The 15,250-nt window shown below is 55.8% G+C and overlaps 1 protein-coding gene across 1 annotated transcript; it reads left to right on the top strand.

Annotated features, from left to right (window-relative positions):
* Nucleotides 1–214: 214 nt before the first annotated feature.
* LOC309794862 (cell adhesion molecule 4) lies at nucleotides 215–13,406 on the top strand (the record flags this gene model as incomplete). The annotated part of the gene is made up of 9 exons (XM_082606745.1): nucleotides 215–278; nucleotides 9,230–9,376; nucleotides 9,684–9,836; nucleotides 10,104–10,238; nucleotides 10,660–10,824; nucleotides 10,951–11,041; nucleotides 11,440–11,612; nucleotides 12,424–12,552; nucleotides 13,060–13,406. 9 exons carry the CDS (start codon nucleotides 215–217, stop codon nucleotides 13,167–13,169), a joined length of 1,167 nt encoding a protein of 388 aa, XP_082462871.1. The 3' UTR covers nucleotides 13,170–13,406.
* Between the last annotated feature and the right edge of the window lie 1,844 nt (nucleotides 13,407–15,250).

The following is a 15,250-nucleotide window of genomic DNA, read 5'->3' as shown; positions in this document are numbered from 1 at the left end:
CCAACCCTCTCGCGGCGCCCTCTCCCCCATTGTCTGGGGCCTCCCCGCGTCCCCCTGCCTCTCCCTGCGCCGGCCCCGCCCCGGCCTCGGCGCCCCGCCCCCCGGGCGGGCAGGGGGCGGGGCGCGGGGCGCGGGGGCGGGGCGGGGCGGGCAGCGCGGGAGGTGCAGGTGCCGGCCGGGAGCGAGCAGCGGCGGCGGCGGCGGCGGCGGCACCATGGGCCGGGCCCGGCGCTTCCAGTGGCCGCTGCTGCTGCTGTGGGCGGCCGCGGCGGGGCCAGGTAGGGTCAGGGGCCGGGGCGGGGGGCGCGCCGCAGTGACAGCCCGGCGGCCGCGGGGCCGCAGAGGCGGAACAATGCGCGCGGGGCCGGGCCGGGCCCCCTCCCCGGGACAAAGCGCAGCGCGGGCCGGGAGCCGCGAGCCGGGAGCCGCGAGCGGGGGAGGGGGCGCGGGCCCCGGCCGTCGTGCCGCAGCCCCCCCCAACCCCGCACAGGCCCCGATCCCGGCGGGACAAAGGGCCCGAGACCCCCAGTCCAACCCCAAGCCAGCCTTCTCGGGGCCGGCCCCGCTGTCCTTCTGTCCGGTCTCTGGGTCCCCCTGTCCGCCTGTCTCTGAGTCCCTCAGTCTCTCTCCTTGTCCCCCTACCCTTGTCCTCTGTCCCTCAGTCTCCAAGACTGTCCCTCTCTGTCCCCCTTTCCCCTTGCCTCCCTGTCCCCCAGCTCTCTATCCTGTCTTTGTCCCCTACATCTGTCCCTTGGTCTCTGTCCCTTTTTACTGGGTCACTCTGCCTGCCCCCCATCATCCTCTCGACTCCCTTCTCTGTCCCCCTGTATTTTTGCCCTCCCTCTCTGCCCCCGTTCTCCTTCTCTGTCCCTGTCTTACTGTCACCTCTGGTTCTCTGTCCCCCATGTGTCCCATTCCCTTGTCTCTCTGTCCCCTTTCTGTCATTCCTGTTTCTCTAGCCCTCTCTATCACCTGTCTCCCTCATTCCCCACTCTCTCCCCTCTCTCTGTCCCACTGTCTCCCTGTTCCCTGTCTCTCCGCCTCTCCTTTCTACCCTTACATCCTCCACCCTGGGCTCCCCCATTGCCATCCTTCGTTTCTCCATCTCTCTATCCCTCTGTGCCCCTGAAGAGGAATTGAGTCAGGGAGGGCATCCTGAAGGGCCCTGGAGGGAAAATGTGTATGGGGAACCTTGGCATGTGGACACACACGTGGATTCAGCAAATGCCTTCCAAACGCTGCCCCTCCCCACCCGTTCACACACCCAGGCCACGACCTACAGAGAAGCCCCCTCCAGCACCTCCAGGGAGGCCTCCACATACCCTTATCACGCACAGTGAAAAGCTGGAGACCTCCAAGATAGGGTGACCCTGAGATCCAGGACAAGGTCAGGAAATGTCAGCCCCACACTCACGCTCTCACACTGTGTGTGCCTGGTACCTGCCACAGGTCACCCCGTCCCCGGTGGGGGAAGTCACTCCTGGGGGGAATGGATGACTGGGAGGTGGCTGAGCAGAAGTGGGAGGGCCGTATGTCCTGTAGAAATTTGGGAGCTGTGACCAGATGGCACAGGGGTGGGGGCCTGCTTGGGTTTAAATCCTGGCTCTTGCCATTTGCCAGGGTAGCCAATGACAAGCACCCTCCTCTCTCGGGGCCTCAGTTTCCCTTTCTGTAAAGTGGGGATGTTGAACTCGGTGACCTGAAAGGAAAGGAACTGCAGCTTGGACCCCTGAAGAGGTTTCTGGCAAGTTGGGTGAAGTGACACCTTCCCCACTCGAGTCTGAGGCAGAGCCTCCCTCTCCTCTCCTCGGGGCAAGGTGATGGGCACAGTGGACCTGTCACCCTCCACCTTGCTTTCTTTTATAGTCTTCTGCCATCGCTTCAAAACTTTCACCATTACCTCCTTTCTTTGTGGCAGACATGCCACAATTTCCCAGATGAGCACTTTGGTACCTTAGTTACATCTCCATCCAATTTTGTTTTTCTTTCTTTCTTTGTTAGGCACTAAAACCCAGGCTCATAGACTCCTAGAACCAACGAATCCAGTAAACAAAGAACCTGAGGGTATTTTAGAACCGTTGACATCTTTAGGCTTCCAGAATCCCAAAGTCTTTAGAATCTTGACACCTTTAAAGTTCTAGATCTTTGCTGGCATTAGCATTCTAGCCTCCTGATATCTTCACAATTCTGAAACCTTGACCTCTTGGAGATCCTGAATCTTGACACCTCTGACATCTAGAATCTTGATGGCTTAGAATCGTGGGAATTTGGATTCTCAGAATCAGAGTATAGCCTAAGATGACCAACTTCCCAGTTCGAGCATCCTTTCTCCAGCACTTCTGGGAGGTAGCTCTACAGGCTTGTCCCTTGTTTGGTTTTAAAGTCACTGCTTCCTGGTACACTAATCCCTTCTATAAACTTTCTCTAAATAAAATGGTGTGGGACTTAACAAGTTGGGAGAGAGCTAGGTGTCATGGGAAGCACTGTGGAGCCAGGCCTCTCTGATGTAATTCTGGGTCAGCCCCTGCCCTTTCCTGCTCTGAGCCTCACTTCCCCTTCTGTAAAGCATGGAGTAGGCAGCTGGAGTACCCGATCTCAGAGGACCCTTCATGCTTTCCTTTTCTCCGGTTATCTCTGAATGGCTTTGGCCTCCAGATTGTAGGAGTTGTCCATGGTCCCCACGTTTCCCTCTTCGTCACTCCGCTTCCCCTCTCACCTTGCCCAGCCAGCAGGAGTGGGGATGGAAGATGGGGTTCATTTACACCCTTTCAAAACTGTATTCTCTGTTTCCTGACTCCCTCATCTACCAAGAATACCAGCAGAGGCTGGTGAGATGTATGCCAAGAGAAAGAAGGGGTCCAGGGTGGGTGGGCAAGAGGAAGCGAGAGAGAGATGGGTTGCCTGCCCAGAGATGCCCACAGGCAGAAACAGAGACCCCCAGGCCAGGAACTGGATGGCACAGAAAGGAGCGGAGGAAACAGATCTCCAGATCCAAAGAGAAGATAAAGAAGCTATGAAGAGTTGGGGGGCTTTGTGGAGGGAGAGTCTGTTGATCCCGAGTGTTTCCCTCCCAAGTGACTCAGCCCTCCCTCCTCCTAAAGTCCTGCCCAGCCACTCTGAAAACAGGCTTCTGTCACTGATCCTCACCCACCCATGAGCCGAATGCCGGAGTCCCCAGCAAGGAGCGGGGGTCAGGTTCTGCGATGGATTCCAAGACCTTAGACGCAGCAGGGCTGGGGCCTGGGGTGGGTTAATGTCGTGTGAGCCTGGCCTGTCCCCGTCTTGGGGAACACAAAGGCAGCTTTCTCTCTCTGGGTGGGGTGAGGGGCAGGGGGGGGCCGGGAGACCGTTGGACGCGCCAGCACCCATTGGCCTGTGGCACCAGGACACAAGCACCCACTGGTTCCTGCCTGTGCAGACCCCGGGCCCATAGGTCCTCTGGGAACGGGGCACCAAGGCTCCTCAGCCGGCACCCAGTGGGGCAAGAGGGCGGCTGCAGAGCCCGGGCTCCTCTGGAAGGGGGCAAATAGAGGGTGCTGGGGGTGGAGGAGAGGACAGTAGGTGCTCAGTGCAGGCTCACCCCCTTCCTGAAGCAGGAATTCTTCCCTTGACCCCACACCCAGGGGGAACCTCCGGAGGACTCCCCTACCCCCTGGCTGGGCTTGAGGCCCGGAATCCAGGGAGCTCTAAGTATCCCAGGAACGTGGGGACCACAGGGGGAACTTTGTGTGTGAGCTGCTGACTCACCCCTACGCCCCCACCTGATGCTTGCTTCGCAGACAGGAGGAGGACGAGCGGGCTGCGGAGCCGGGCTGTGGTTCTGGGGGTTGAGGACTGTGGAGCTGGAGTCAGAAGTTCCCAGGAGGGAGCTGGGGGCCTGGACTCTGGGTCTGAGGGAGGAGGGGCCGGGGGTCTGGACTCTGGGTCTGAGGGAGGAGGGGCCGGGGGTCTGGACTCTGGGTCTGAGCGGGGAGGGGCCGGGGGCCTGGATCCTGGGTCTGAGGAGGGAGGGGCCGGGGGTCTGGATCCTGGGTCTGAGGAGGGAGGGGCCGGGGGTCTGGATCCTGGGTCTGACGGGGGAGGGGCCGGGGGCCTGGATCCTGAGTCTGGGGGGTGGAGGGGCCGGGGGTCTGGATCCTGGGTCTGAGGGGGGAGGGGCCGGGGGCCTGGATCCTGGGTCTGAACGGGGAGGGGCTGGGGGCCTGGACTCTGGGTCTGAGGGGAGAGGGGCGGGGGGCCTGGACTCTGGGTCTGAGGGAGGAGGGCCTGGGGTCTTAGACTCCTGGATCTGAGGGAGGAATGGAGCTTAAACTCCTGGGTCCAGAGGGAGAAGGGGGCTGGGGTCCCAGACTCCTAGGTCTTGATGGAGGGTGGGGTGGGTACAGACTCTTGAGTCCTGAGAGAGGAAGGCGCTGGGGGTCCCAGTCCATGTTTCTGAGGGAGGAGGGGCTGGGACCCTGATGCCTAGGTCCTGCGAATACAGGCGCCTTCACAAGGCTGAGTTGGGGAAGAATTGATGCTTTGTGCGAGGATGTTCGGACTCCGCCATTGATGGGGGGCTGAGGGGGGGTTCGGTCAGGATGCAGGGATGTACCATCTCCCTAGGGGAGGATGTGGGGGAAGGAGGCATGATGCCACAAGCCCCCTGGGGAGAGGATATGGAGGTGGTAGCTGTGACCTTCCCGGAACTGTGACCTTGAGACTCCCTTGGGTATTTGCTGACTCAGGACCCAGGAAGTACTCCCCCCACCCGGCTTAGTCTCCGTGGAAACATCCACCAGCTGTGTAGTCTGGACCCCAGACTCCTGGGTCCTGAAGGAGGAGGGGGTTGGAGGCCCAGAATCCTGGATTTGAGGAGGGAGAAGGCTGAGGGCTTGGGACTTCTGGATTTGAGGGAAGAAGATGCTGAGGACCCCGATTCCTGATCCTGATGGAGGAGGGCACTAGAAACCAGGACTCGTGGATCCTGGGAGAGGAGGCAGCTGGGGGGGCTGGATTTCCAGGTCTAAAGGAGAAGAGTGCTGGATTCTGGGTCTCTACATATCACCTGTTCAGCCACTCTTCCCCGAACCCTCCCCAGTCCCTTTTTCCAGGCACCATCCCCATGACGACTCCAGGCTGTCAACACAGTTTAAAGGGCCAGTGCCCCAGTCCCCAAGCTCAGCCCCTCTCTAACCAGAAAGTCCTGCCTCACCACCCCCCAACCCCGAAACAAAAGATCCTAGGACATTAATATTCCAGGCACAGACACTGTTGGTTACTGACTCCTCAGGAGGGGGAGGGAATAAGACAAAAGCCCCCCACCCTCACCCCATGTGCACCCTCAAGCAGAGAGCAGGGGATACATTTGGGGGGGCAGACCCAGAGGTCCTGAGGGCTCCCAAGAGATGTTGAGTTTCTGCCACTGACTTGCCTGGGACCCCTGAGCCTCGTTTTCCACATCTATAAAATGGGGGGCTAGCATTGGGCTAGTCCTGAGGCCCAGGATCCACGGATAGGCTTCAAGATGGTTTTTTTTTTAAAGTGCCAGAGTGTGCAGGCAGGCCAGTTTTCAGGTGGATGGGCCAGTTTTCAGGTGGATGGGCATGTTTCCGGAGGTTATAATAACAGCAGCTTTGCACAGAGGGCTCCCTGAGCCTCAGGTCCTGGGCTAATCCTTGTGAATCAGGCATTGGCATCATCCCCACTTTACAGACAGGGCATCTGAGGCTCAGAAAGGTTAAGCCAGTTGTCCCAGGTCACACAGATGGCAAGTGGTCCAGCTGGGATCCACCCAGGCATTTAAGATGAGAATAATGTGATGTCACAAAGTTGTTGTGAGGATGAAATGAGATCCTGCCTGACTCGTGCGATTCCTGCATCAGCCTCCCCAGGCACACTTCCAGGCACTAGGGTGCAGCAGTAAACCCAAGGGATTACATCCCTGCCTTCATGGGGTGTATATTCGAGTGATGAGGGACAAACAGACAACAAACAAGTATGCAAATTAATAAAATAATTTCACTGAAATTTCCATAGAGGAAATAAAACAGTTGTGACGAAACAGGAAGTGTTCTGGAGGGGAAGGCACGGGGAGTGAGCAAAGGCCTCTCTGATCTGAGGCACAGAGGCCTGAATGAGAACAGGAGGCAGTCCTGGGATGATCAAGGGGGAAGAACATTCCTGGCAGATGGAAGAGCCAGTGCAAAGGCCCTGAGGTGGGAACAAGCTCAGCATGTTTGAGGGACATCAAGGCCAGTGAGCCCAGAGTGAAGTGAGTGGCAGGAGGGTGGTCGGAACTGTGGTCAGAGAAGGGCCACCACCAAACACCTTGAAGACCCAGGGAAGGGGTCTAGATTTTATTCTAAGTGTAATGGACAGCCTTCAGAGTGTTGTAAACACTCTGGCTGTGTTGAGACTGGCCTGGGGGGGAGGCAGGTGGGGAAGAAGGGAGACTCATGAATAGCTCTGGAAGGACCAGGTAACAGATGGTGTCCTTGGACTAGGTGATGGTAGGTGAGGTAGCCAAAGGTGAACAGGTTTGGGATATATTTTGGAAATAGAATGGATAGATCTTGCTGATGTTAGAGGTGAGGGAAAGGGTGAAAACTTGGATGATTTCTAGGTATTTTGGTCTGAGCAACCAGGTTGTGACATTTACCGAGACTGAGAAAACATGGGAAGGAAAATATTTGGGGCAAGGATTGGACATGTTAAAATTGATACTCTGAGAAGGACTAGATAAACCCCTAATAGTGGCTTAAATTCACAAAGATTATATTCATAGGTAAAAGAAGCCAGAAGTAGGCATCCAGGCCTTTTATGGCAGCTCCATATCATCACCAGAGACCCAGGCACCTTCCAGCTCTTGGTTCCAGAATTCTATCACATCCTAATTCCATAAAGGTGACCTAGTGGAAAAAGGACTTATCCCCTTTCTTTAGAAAGTCCTCTCAAAATTATCACATGACACTTCTCCTGATATCCAGTCGGACAAAATTTTATCACATGGCCTCACTTAGCTGCAAAGGAGTCTGGGAAATTTCTCTTTCTGCTGGATATAGGGCAACCGTAAAATACGACCAGGGTTCTTTTTCTAAAGAGAAAGGGAAGAATGGATGCTGGGTAGGAAGCTAGCTGTCTCTGCCTCCTCTCCCCAGAATTAATCTTCTCCGCCCCTCAGCCCCCAAAATCAGGTTACCTGTCCCTCTTACAGGGACCGTAACACTTCTGATGGGATTTTACAGTGATCTGTGTCTACCTCCCCATAAATATTGAAGGCCTTGCAGGACAGGGACCTCATGTGACTCATCTCTGGGCACCCAGCCCCTGAAAACCTCCCCGCTGCTCGAATGAATGAGACAGTATGTAAGAGACATGAAGCGCTAGTTGTCCAGCATTTAAAGGTAAATAAGCAGATCTGATCATGGCTCTTTCCTGCTTCAGTTTCTCCACTGACCTTCAGGATAAAAGCTAATCTCCTAGCCTGGCATTTGAGGCCCTTCATAAGCACATCCCACAGCCCCTCACCAATGCTGGACACTTTTCACCCAGAGAACCAGGAATGGATGTGGATGCAGGTTACGGAATCAGAAAGATCTGGAGGCAGACACTGCCTCTGCCACTCTCAGGCTGTGACGTTGGCCAAGTCATTTTCTCTCTCTGGACCAATTTTCTCATCTATAAAATGGGAACTGGGGAAAAAAAAAACTGGGGATTGATAATAATGCCTCCCTTGTTCAGGTATTGTGGTGATTAAATGGAAATTGTATAGGTAATGCCCCTAGCACAAAGCCTGGAACAGGAAGTGCCTAATAAACAGAAGCTATCATGGTTATTGTTGTTCTGAAGATGACAGTGACAATGATGATGCTGATGAATCTCAGCTTTGAGCTTTATGCTGTTTCCTTGGCTGGAAACACCCCCTCACTAACCCCTTACCTCGTCCCTCTGTTGGATTAATCAGGGTAAGTTAACTGCTATAACAACAGCCCTGAAATCTCAATGGCTTAACAAAAAAGTGTATTTCTCACTCATGCTACAGTCCTGTGCAGGCAGGTCACAGGGGGCAGGACGTCAGGGCCCTGGGCTCCTTCTAGCTTGTGATCCTGTCCTCCTCTGGGTTTTTGGGAGTCCTCTGCATTCAGCCAGTATGAAGGATTGCAAGTGAAATGAGCCAGGCTGGAAGAGGGGTTTCTCTCTTCTGCCTACAGCCCATTGGCCAGAAATCAGTCACATGGCCCCACCTAAGCACAAGGGATCCTAGGAAATGTAGCCTAATAGAGTGTGGTACCAGTTAACTTGAGCGGTGTTAAGAGACCCTCCAAAACACAGTGTCTTTAAACAATTATGCTTTTTGCTCATGACTCTGGGGGTCAGCAATTTGGACTGTATCAGTCGGGTATTTCTTCTCTTGGTCTCACCTGGAGTCACTCATGTGGCTACAGTCACCTGGTGGTGCCACTGGGGCTGGGTGGTCTGGGATGGCCTCACTCACATGGCTGGCAGTTGGTGCTGGCTTCTGGCTGGGCTTCTCTCTCCATGTGGTCTCTCATCCTCAAGGAAGCTGGTTCGGGCATGTTCGCCTGACAGTGTCAGGGCAGCAAGAGGGCATGCACGGAAGCTGCAAGGTCTCTTGAGACCTAGGTTCCAGAACTCATACAATATCACTTCTAGCAAAGTGATATTGACTTCAAAGAAAGTCACAGGGCCTCCCCAGATTCGCAGGGTCAGAGTGCTTCGTTAATGGGAAGAGCAGCAAAGCCAGCTCACAAAGGGCACATACAGGGATGGGAAGAATATCGTGGCCATCTCTACAGACAAGTTACAACATGTGCTCAGGTGTGAAAGACGGGGTTTGGTGAACACATAGCAGTTTCCCGTACCTGGTGAACCCCTGTGCACTCTTTAAAATGTGGATCCAATGGAGCTTTCTTGTAGAGCCTTCCCTGATCACCCCTCTCCCTGGGTGGTCTTAGTCTCCACTTCCTCTGGGCTCCCAGCGTGCCCTGTGCTACCCCCATTAGAGCATATTCCGCTGGATCTTGACTGCACCTCCTCTAGAGCAGGGGGCAGGTTTTCTCCATCTCCCGAACTCCAGCCTGCAGGAAGTGTTGGGTGTGATGAACTGAGTGAGAGGGAAAGGAGAGGGATTGGAGGTTTGGATGGACGAGGAACAGAGGGAGAGAGCAAAGACTGAACTGCACCCCTCAATGAGTCTCCTATCCTGTCTCTCTGTCTGCTGGTCCAGGGGCAGGCCAGGAAGTACAGACAGAGAATGTAACAGTGGCTGAGGGTGGGGTGGCCGAGATAACCTGCCGTCTGCACCAGTATGATGGATCTATAGTTGTCATTCAGAACCCCGCCCGGCAGACCCTCTTCTTCAATGGTACCCGTGGTGAGTGCTGGGGTCTGGAATCCTGAGTCTTGAAGGAGGAGAGGGCTGGGGCCTGACAGAGGACAGAGCTGAGACTCTGGACTCCAGGGTCTGAGGAAGGAGGGGGCCGGGGGCCTGGACTCCTGGTCCTGTGGGTGGGAGGGCATGAAACGTTCTGGGTACCCAAGGGAGTAACTAGGTGGGCACCTTAGACGCATGCGTATGGTTGGAGAAAAGAGGCAGAGGGCTGCACTCTAAGCTCCTGGAGAAAGGGTGGGACTTCTGAGGTCAGGATGCCCCAAGTTCACTCTTGTCGTTCACTCTCTAGCCCTGAAGGATGAGCGTTTCCAGCTTGAGGAGTTCTCCCCACGCCGGGTACGGATCCGGCTCTCAGATGCGCGCCTGGAGGACGAGGGGGGCTACTTCTGCCAGCTCTACACGGAGGATACCCACCACCAGATTGCCACGCTCACTGTACTGGGTAACGGCCTCCCCCTCCTCAGACCCATCCCTTCTCCTTTCTCCTCTGCTTGTCCCTTATCCTGAGACCTGACCCTGGCTGTTCTTAACCTCCTGGACATCTGGTCCCTGTCAATAAGGCCGGCCTTCCTGACCTCTGGCCTCTGTTTGACCCCTGCCATCTGGGACCCTTGTTCCCTTTGGTCCCTGGAATCCCGCAGCCTGGTTACTTTGAGCCCACCTTGGTGCCTCCCTTGACCTCCTCCTTGCCCCCTTCTCCCTGCGGCAGTGGCCCCGGAGAATCCTATAGTGGAGGTCCGGGAACAGGCGGTGGAGGGCGGCGAGGTGGAGCTCAGCTGCCTCGTTCCACGGTCCCGCCCGGCCGCCGTCCTGCGCTGGTACCGGGACCGAAAGGAGCTGAAAGGTACTACCTGGGGTCAGGGATGGGGGTGGGCGGGGGAGGTGCCAGCGAAGGGCGGGACTTACGAAGAGGCGGGGTTCCAGGAGGCATGGCTTGGGAAGGGCTGGTTTATATGTGGGCGGGGCCTGAAGAAGAGTGCACAGGTTTAGAAGACACTAGTCACTCAATATATAGCTATTGAATGAACTGATAGATGAGAGGGCGTGGGGTGAAAGAGGGGTGAGCTTTGGGAAGAGCCACGTGGGGTGGTGGGCCTCTTTCGAGGACGGCGTGGTTTGGAGAAGTAGAGGCGAGGGCTGTGGATAAGGGGCGGAGCTTGGCAAATAGCCTGCTTCGGGATTGGCTTGGGGGTGGGGTGCTCCTTCGGTGGGCGGAGCCATAACCCCCGCCCCCGACCTGACAGTGTATGGGCGGGTCTTGGCAGGAGTGAGCAGCAGCCAGGAAAATGGCAAGGTCTGGAGCGTGGCGAGCACAGTGCGGCTTCGTGTGGACCGCAAGGACGACGGCGGTATCGTCATCTGCGAGGCGCAGAACCAGGCGCTGCCCTCCGGACACAGCAAACAGACGCAGTACGTGCTGGATGTGCAGTGTAAGTGCCTGGCGGGCCAGCATCCGGGGGAGGGAGTGTACCAACCCCCGCCGCCTGTCGCCGGGGGAGTTCCTAGTCTGCATGATGACCCGGACAGCCACTCTCTCATCTCACTTCTGCCCACAGACTCCCCCACGGCCCGGATCCATGCCTCCCAAGCCGTGGTGAGGGAGGGAGACACGCTGGTGCTGACCTGTGCTGTGACGGGGAACCCCAGGTGAGCTCTAGGGCCTGAGACTCCAGGGTCCTGAGGAGAATAGGGCTGGGGACCTGGACACCTGTGTCTCAGGAAAGAGGGGACTGGGCTAACAGGGGGGGCTGCGGCCCAGACTTCTGAGTCCTGAGAAAGGAGGGGTCTGGAGCTAGATCGTGAGGAAGGAGGCCGTGGGGTCCCGGACTCCTGGATTCTCAGGGTGGAAGGGGCTGGGGGAAAGGCTGGGATTCCTGAGACCCTGGTGATGGGTGGAAGCTGGGTCCAGGACTGTTGGTTTTCTAGAAAGGAAAGGGCTAATAAGGACCCTCTTATTTGGAGATGCGGCATGTCTAGATTCCTGAGACGTCAGAATCGGGTGCTGGCACCTGCGTCCCTAACTCTCATTATATACCCCCGCCCAGGCCAAACCAGATCCGCTGGAACCGCGGTAATGAGTCTTTGCCAGAGCGGGCCGAGGCAGTCGGGGAGACGCTTACGCTGCCCGGCCTGGTATCCGCGGATAATGGCACCTACACCTGCGAGGCGTCGAACAAGCACGGCCACGCGAGGGCGCTCTATGTGCTCGTGGTCTACGGTGAGGACGCGCGGCGGCAGGCCTGGGGGCAGGGCTCAGGGTAGGGACGGGGCCTCCCGGGGTGTCCGCACTGTCCTGTGTGGGACTGGGCCTTGGGAACGGGCGGGCTGGATTGGATGGTGTTTGAGGCCCCGGCCTGTACAAAGAATGATTCCAGGGGGTCAAAAGCCCACAGAGTTCTTATAGTTCTGGGGCCAGACTGATCGTCTGGGTTCAGATTCAGTTCTGCAGCGTCCTGTTGCGGGTAACTTCGTGCCTTAGTTTCCTCATCGGTAAAGTGGAAATAAACAACAGCACCTACCTCATAGGGTTGTTGTGAAGACTATATGAGCTAAATATATAAAGCGGTTGGAGGCCCCTAGCACAAAATAAGTGTTATGTGTTTAGCTCCTATAACGGTGGGGCAGGAATTTTGGAGTGGTTGGGCCCTAGCTCAGCATTTTAAATACCTGGAGCGTTTCAGACAAGATGGAGAGGGACTTGGACCTGAAGTCAAAAGAAAAGGGATGTGTTCTTTCTGTTCTCTGGGGGGTGGGGTGGTGCGGGGGGTGAGGAGGCAGGTAGATGTTAGCGAAATGACTCGGGGGCCGGGTCGGGCATTGTACAAACCTACACGCATTCCTTGAGGAAGCGGAGCGTTAAGAATGGCACCAAGGGAAGGGGCCACCAGGTGGCAGTGATTTGAGGGGCGTGGCACATAAGGGGGCGCGGTTGGACCTGGCGTGCAGAATGGTTTAAGAGATTGGCAGCGATTGGCCCGGGCTGGGACCGTCCTCTGATGACCTGGGCCTGCCCCCTGTCCCTTTGGCAGACCCTGGTGCGGTGGTAGAGGCTCAGACGTCGGTGCCGTACGCCATTGTGGGCGGCATCCTGGCGCTACTGGTGTTTCTGATCATCTGTGTGCTGGTGGGCATGGTCTGGTGCTCAGTACGGCAGAAGGGTGAGTGGGGGCGGGGTCTCAAATTCAGCGAGGGGTGTGGTTGGTTGTGGCGTTCGGAAAGGGGTGGGGCCTAAAACCCGATTCGAAAGAGGGCGGGCGTAGAGCCGGGAGGGCGAGGAACCTAGATCCAGGATTTGAAACCTGAGGCCCAGATCCCGAAAAGGGGCGGGTCTTTTGGTCCAGGACCCTAAAAGAGGTGAAGGGTTGAAGCTGAATTAAGACCATGCGTTTGAATTTCTAATTGCTGAGTTCGTTGGGAGCGGAGCAAGGGGATACTATCAAGAGAACGGATAAGGGTTGATCTTTCCGTGAACTTTTGGAGTCTTCCTAATTCTGCTTTTACCTCTTCCTCTGCCCCCGTTTTGCTATTCCCTGGACTTGATTCCCTCTCCCTGTATGTTCCGTCTCTCTCTCTTCCTTCGTCTGGTATGTCTTGTCGGCCTCCCTGTCTGACTCTTGGGTCCACACTTATCTGTTGCCTCTGCCCCGGGGTCTGTCACCCCTCAGGCTCCTATCTGACCCATGAGGCCAGTGGCCTGGATGAGCAGGGAGAAGCAAGAGAAGCCTTTCTCAATGGCAGCGATGGACACAAGAGGAAAGAAGAATTCTTCATCTGACCCCACCTCCACCCCAGGCATGGGCCTGGGCTGGGGTCCACCCCACTGCCAGCTGCAAAGACATTTACCAGAGTCTGGGATGGTGGGCTTCTCCCCCCACCACTAACACCTCAGACGCTTGGGCAGGGATGGGGGTGTCGGATGCCTGGGTCTCTGCAAGGGCCAGAAGCAAGGGCCCAGAGGTCTGGGTCCCCCACGGGGGCAAGGGCCAAAGGTCCAGACCCCCAAGTCCAGGGAGGGCGGTAGGGATTGGGTTGGGGGAAGATAACTGGGGGAAGGCCAAGGCCCCTAGGCTGCAGAACCAGGTCTTGTGGGGAGGGGTCAGATTCTGGGAAGGGTGGGGTGGGCAGGGAAGGGGAACAGAGATATCTTTGGGGGCCCCAGACCCCATGCCAGCCATTGGAGGAGTTCCACAGAGCTCTGGGCACCTCTTTGCAAAGCCATGTTTGCACGGTGGGGGTAAGGGTGGGGGGAGGGTGTGGAAACAGGGATTCTGTGTCTTTGTGTCATAACGTTGATGGGGGCGATGAGGGAGACAGCCCCAACCTTTCTCCAGTCCCCGCTTCCCCAGGCTCCTGGGCTCTCCTTCCCTCCACCTCCTTCCCCCACATCTGTCCCTTCCATATTTGTCTCTCTGTCCACCCACTCCTTGGGGGGCCTTCCCCATCTCTCCTCCAGGCCCCCCGGGGAGGGGGAAAGGAGTCTGGGGGGAGGGTGCGTTGCTCTCTATGGTTTTATATATAATATATTAAAAAAAATCAAAAATCTGTATGAAAATATCAGATTGCGCCCCCCTCCCCCCCATTCCTGGCTTTTGCCCCCTTTTTCTTGTTTAAAAAAATAAACACACACACATTTTGTACGGGGCAGGGAGGGGAACGGGGAGGGGGTTTGGCAATCCCACTAACCACCATTAAACTGAGGAGAGAACAAGTGTTTGGGGTGGCTGTGTGTCTGTCCCTCTGCCCAGAGCTGTACCATGTTGGGAGGGGTGCTGAACTGAGGGAGGAGGGAGGGAGGGTGATGGTTGCTGGTGGACGGTGTAGGCCAGGAGAGGGTCCTTACTTCTCCAAGGGCGCCTCCACCCTTCCAAGAAACCTGTTTGTTTTCTGGTCAGTCTTTCAGCCAAAAGTCACCAAGTCTTGTCTCTTCAGTAGCCACTGAGCTACCCCATCCCCACCCAATAGCCTGGACCCTTCCCCTGGCTTACCCCCACCCCTAACATCAATCTCCAGAGGAGCTTTCAATTACTCACATCTTGCCCTGTCAAAACCTGTCCCTGCCCTGCTCAAAAGTCTTTCCCTAGCTCCCCTTCATCTCTAGATCAAGTCAAAGCCCCTTAGCCTGGCATTCCAGGCCCCTCATTCATTCATCTACATTTTAGACAAGTGATTCTAATTTTTGAGTCAGAAATATATTGACCTTACTTGAGTGCCAATCGCTGCTCAAAGGGCTGGAGATGCCATGGTGAATAAAACAGGCAAATGTTAGGTGTTCCAGACAGCTTAGCACTAAGCACAAACTTGATCCTGTTCTAGGCACTGAGAACCCAAAGTGAAAAAGGTTGACTCCGGTCTTAGCTTCACAAAGCCTTCATGAGGAAACCAGACTACAGCAAGGACGGAAAAAACAAAACAAAACAAAAACTTAACTTCAGATTGCCATAAGTACTATTAATATAAAATACAGAGTAAGGGGATGTGGGTACTGTTTTCTTTTAACTTGTTATTATGGAAAACATCAAACATACAGAAGTAGACAGAACAGGACAATGAAGCCCCATGCATCTGTCACCCCAGCTTCAACAACCATCACCTCATAGCCAATCCTGCTTTATCCATAACCCACTCACTTCTCTAAAGCCAATCTGGAGGTGCTATCTTAAAAAGATCAGAGGAAGCCTGTCACATTGACATCTGTGCCAAGATATGAATGATGAGCACAAGAGCAGCTACCCGAAGATCAGAGGGAAAAGCATTTTCAGGCAGAGGGAACAGCAAGGGCAAAGACCTGAGATGGTAAAGAGATTGGGGTGTTAGAGGGGAAGTGGAAGTAGACAGGATTGGATGGGGATGGGGGTT

This window comes from Mesoplodon mirus (genome assembly GCF_964341445.2).
Source record: "Mesoplodon mirus genome assembly, chromosome: 19".
NCBI classification, from domain to species: domain Eukaryota; kingdom Metazoa; phylum Chordata; class Mammalia; order Artiodactyla; family Ziphiidae; genus Mesoplodon; species Mesoplodon mirus.
This window is presented reverse-complemented; position numbering and strand designations above follow the sequence as displayed.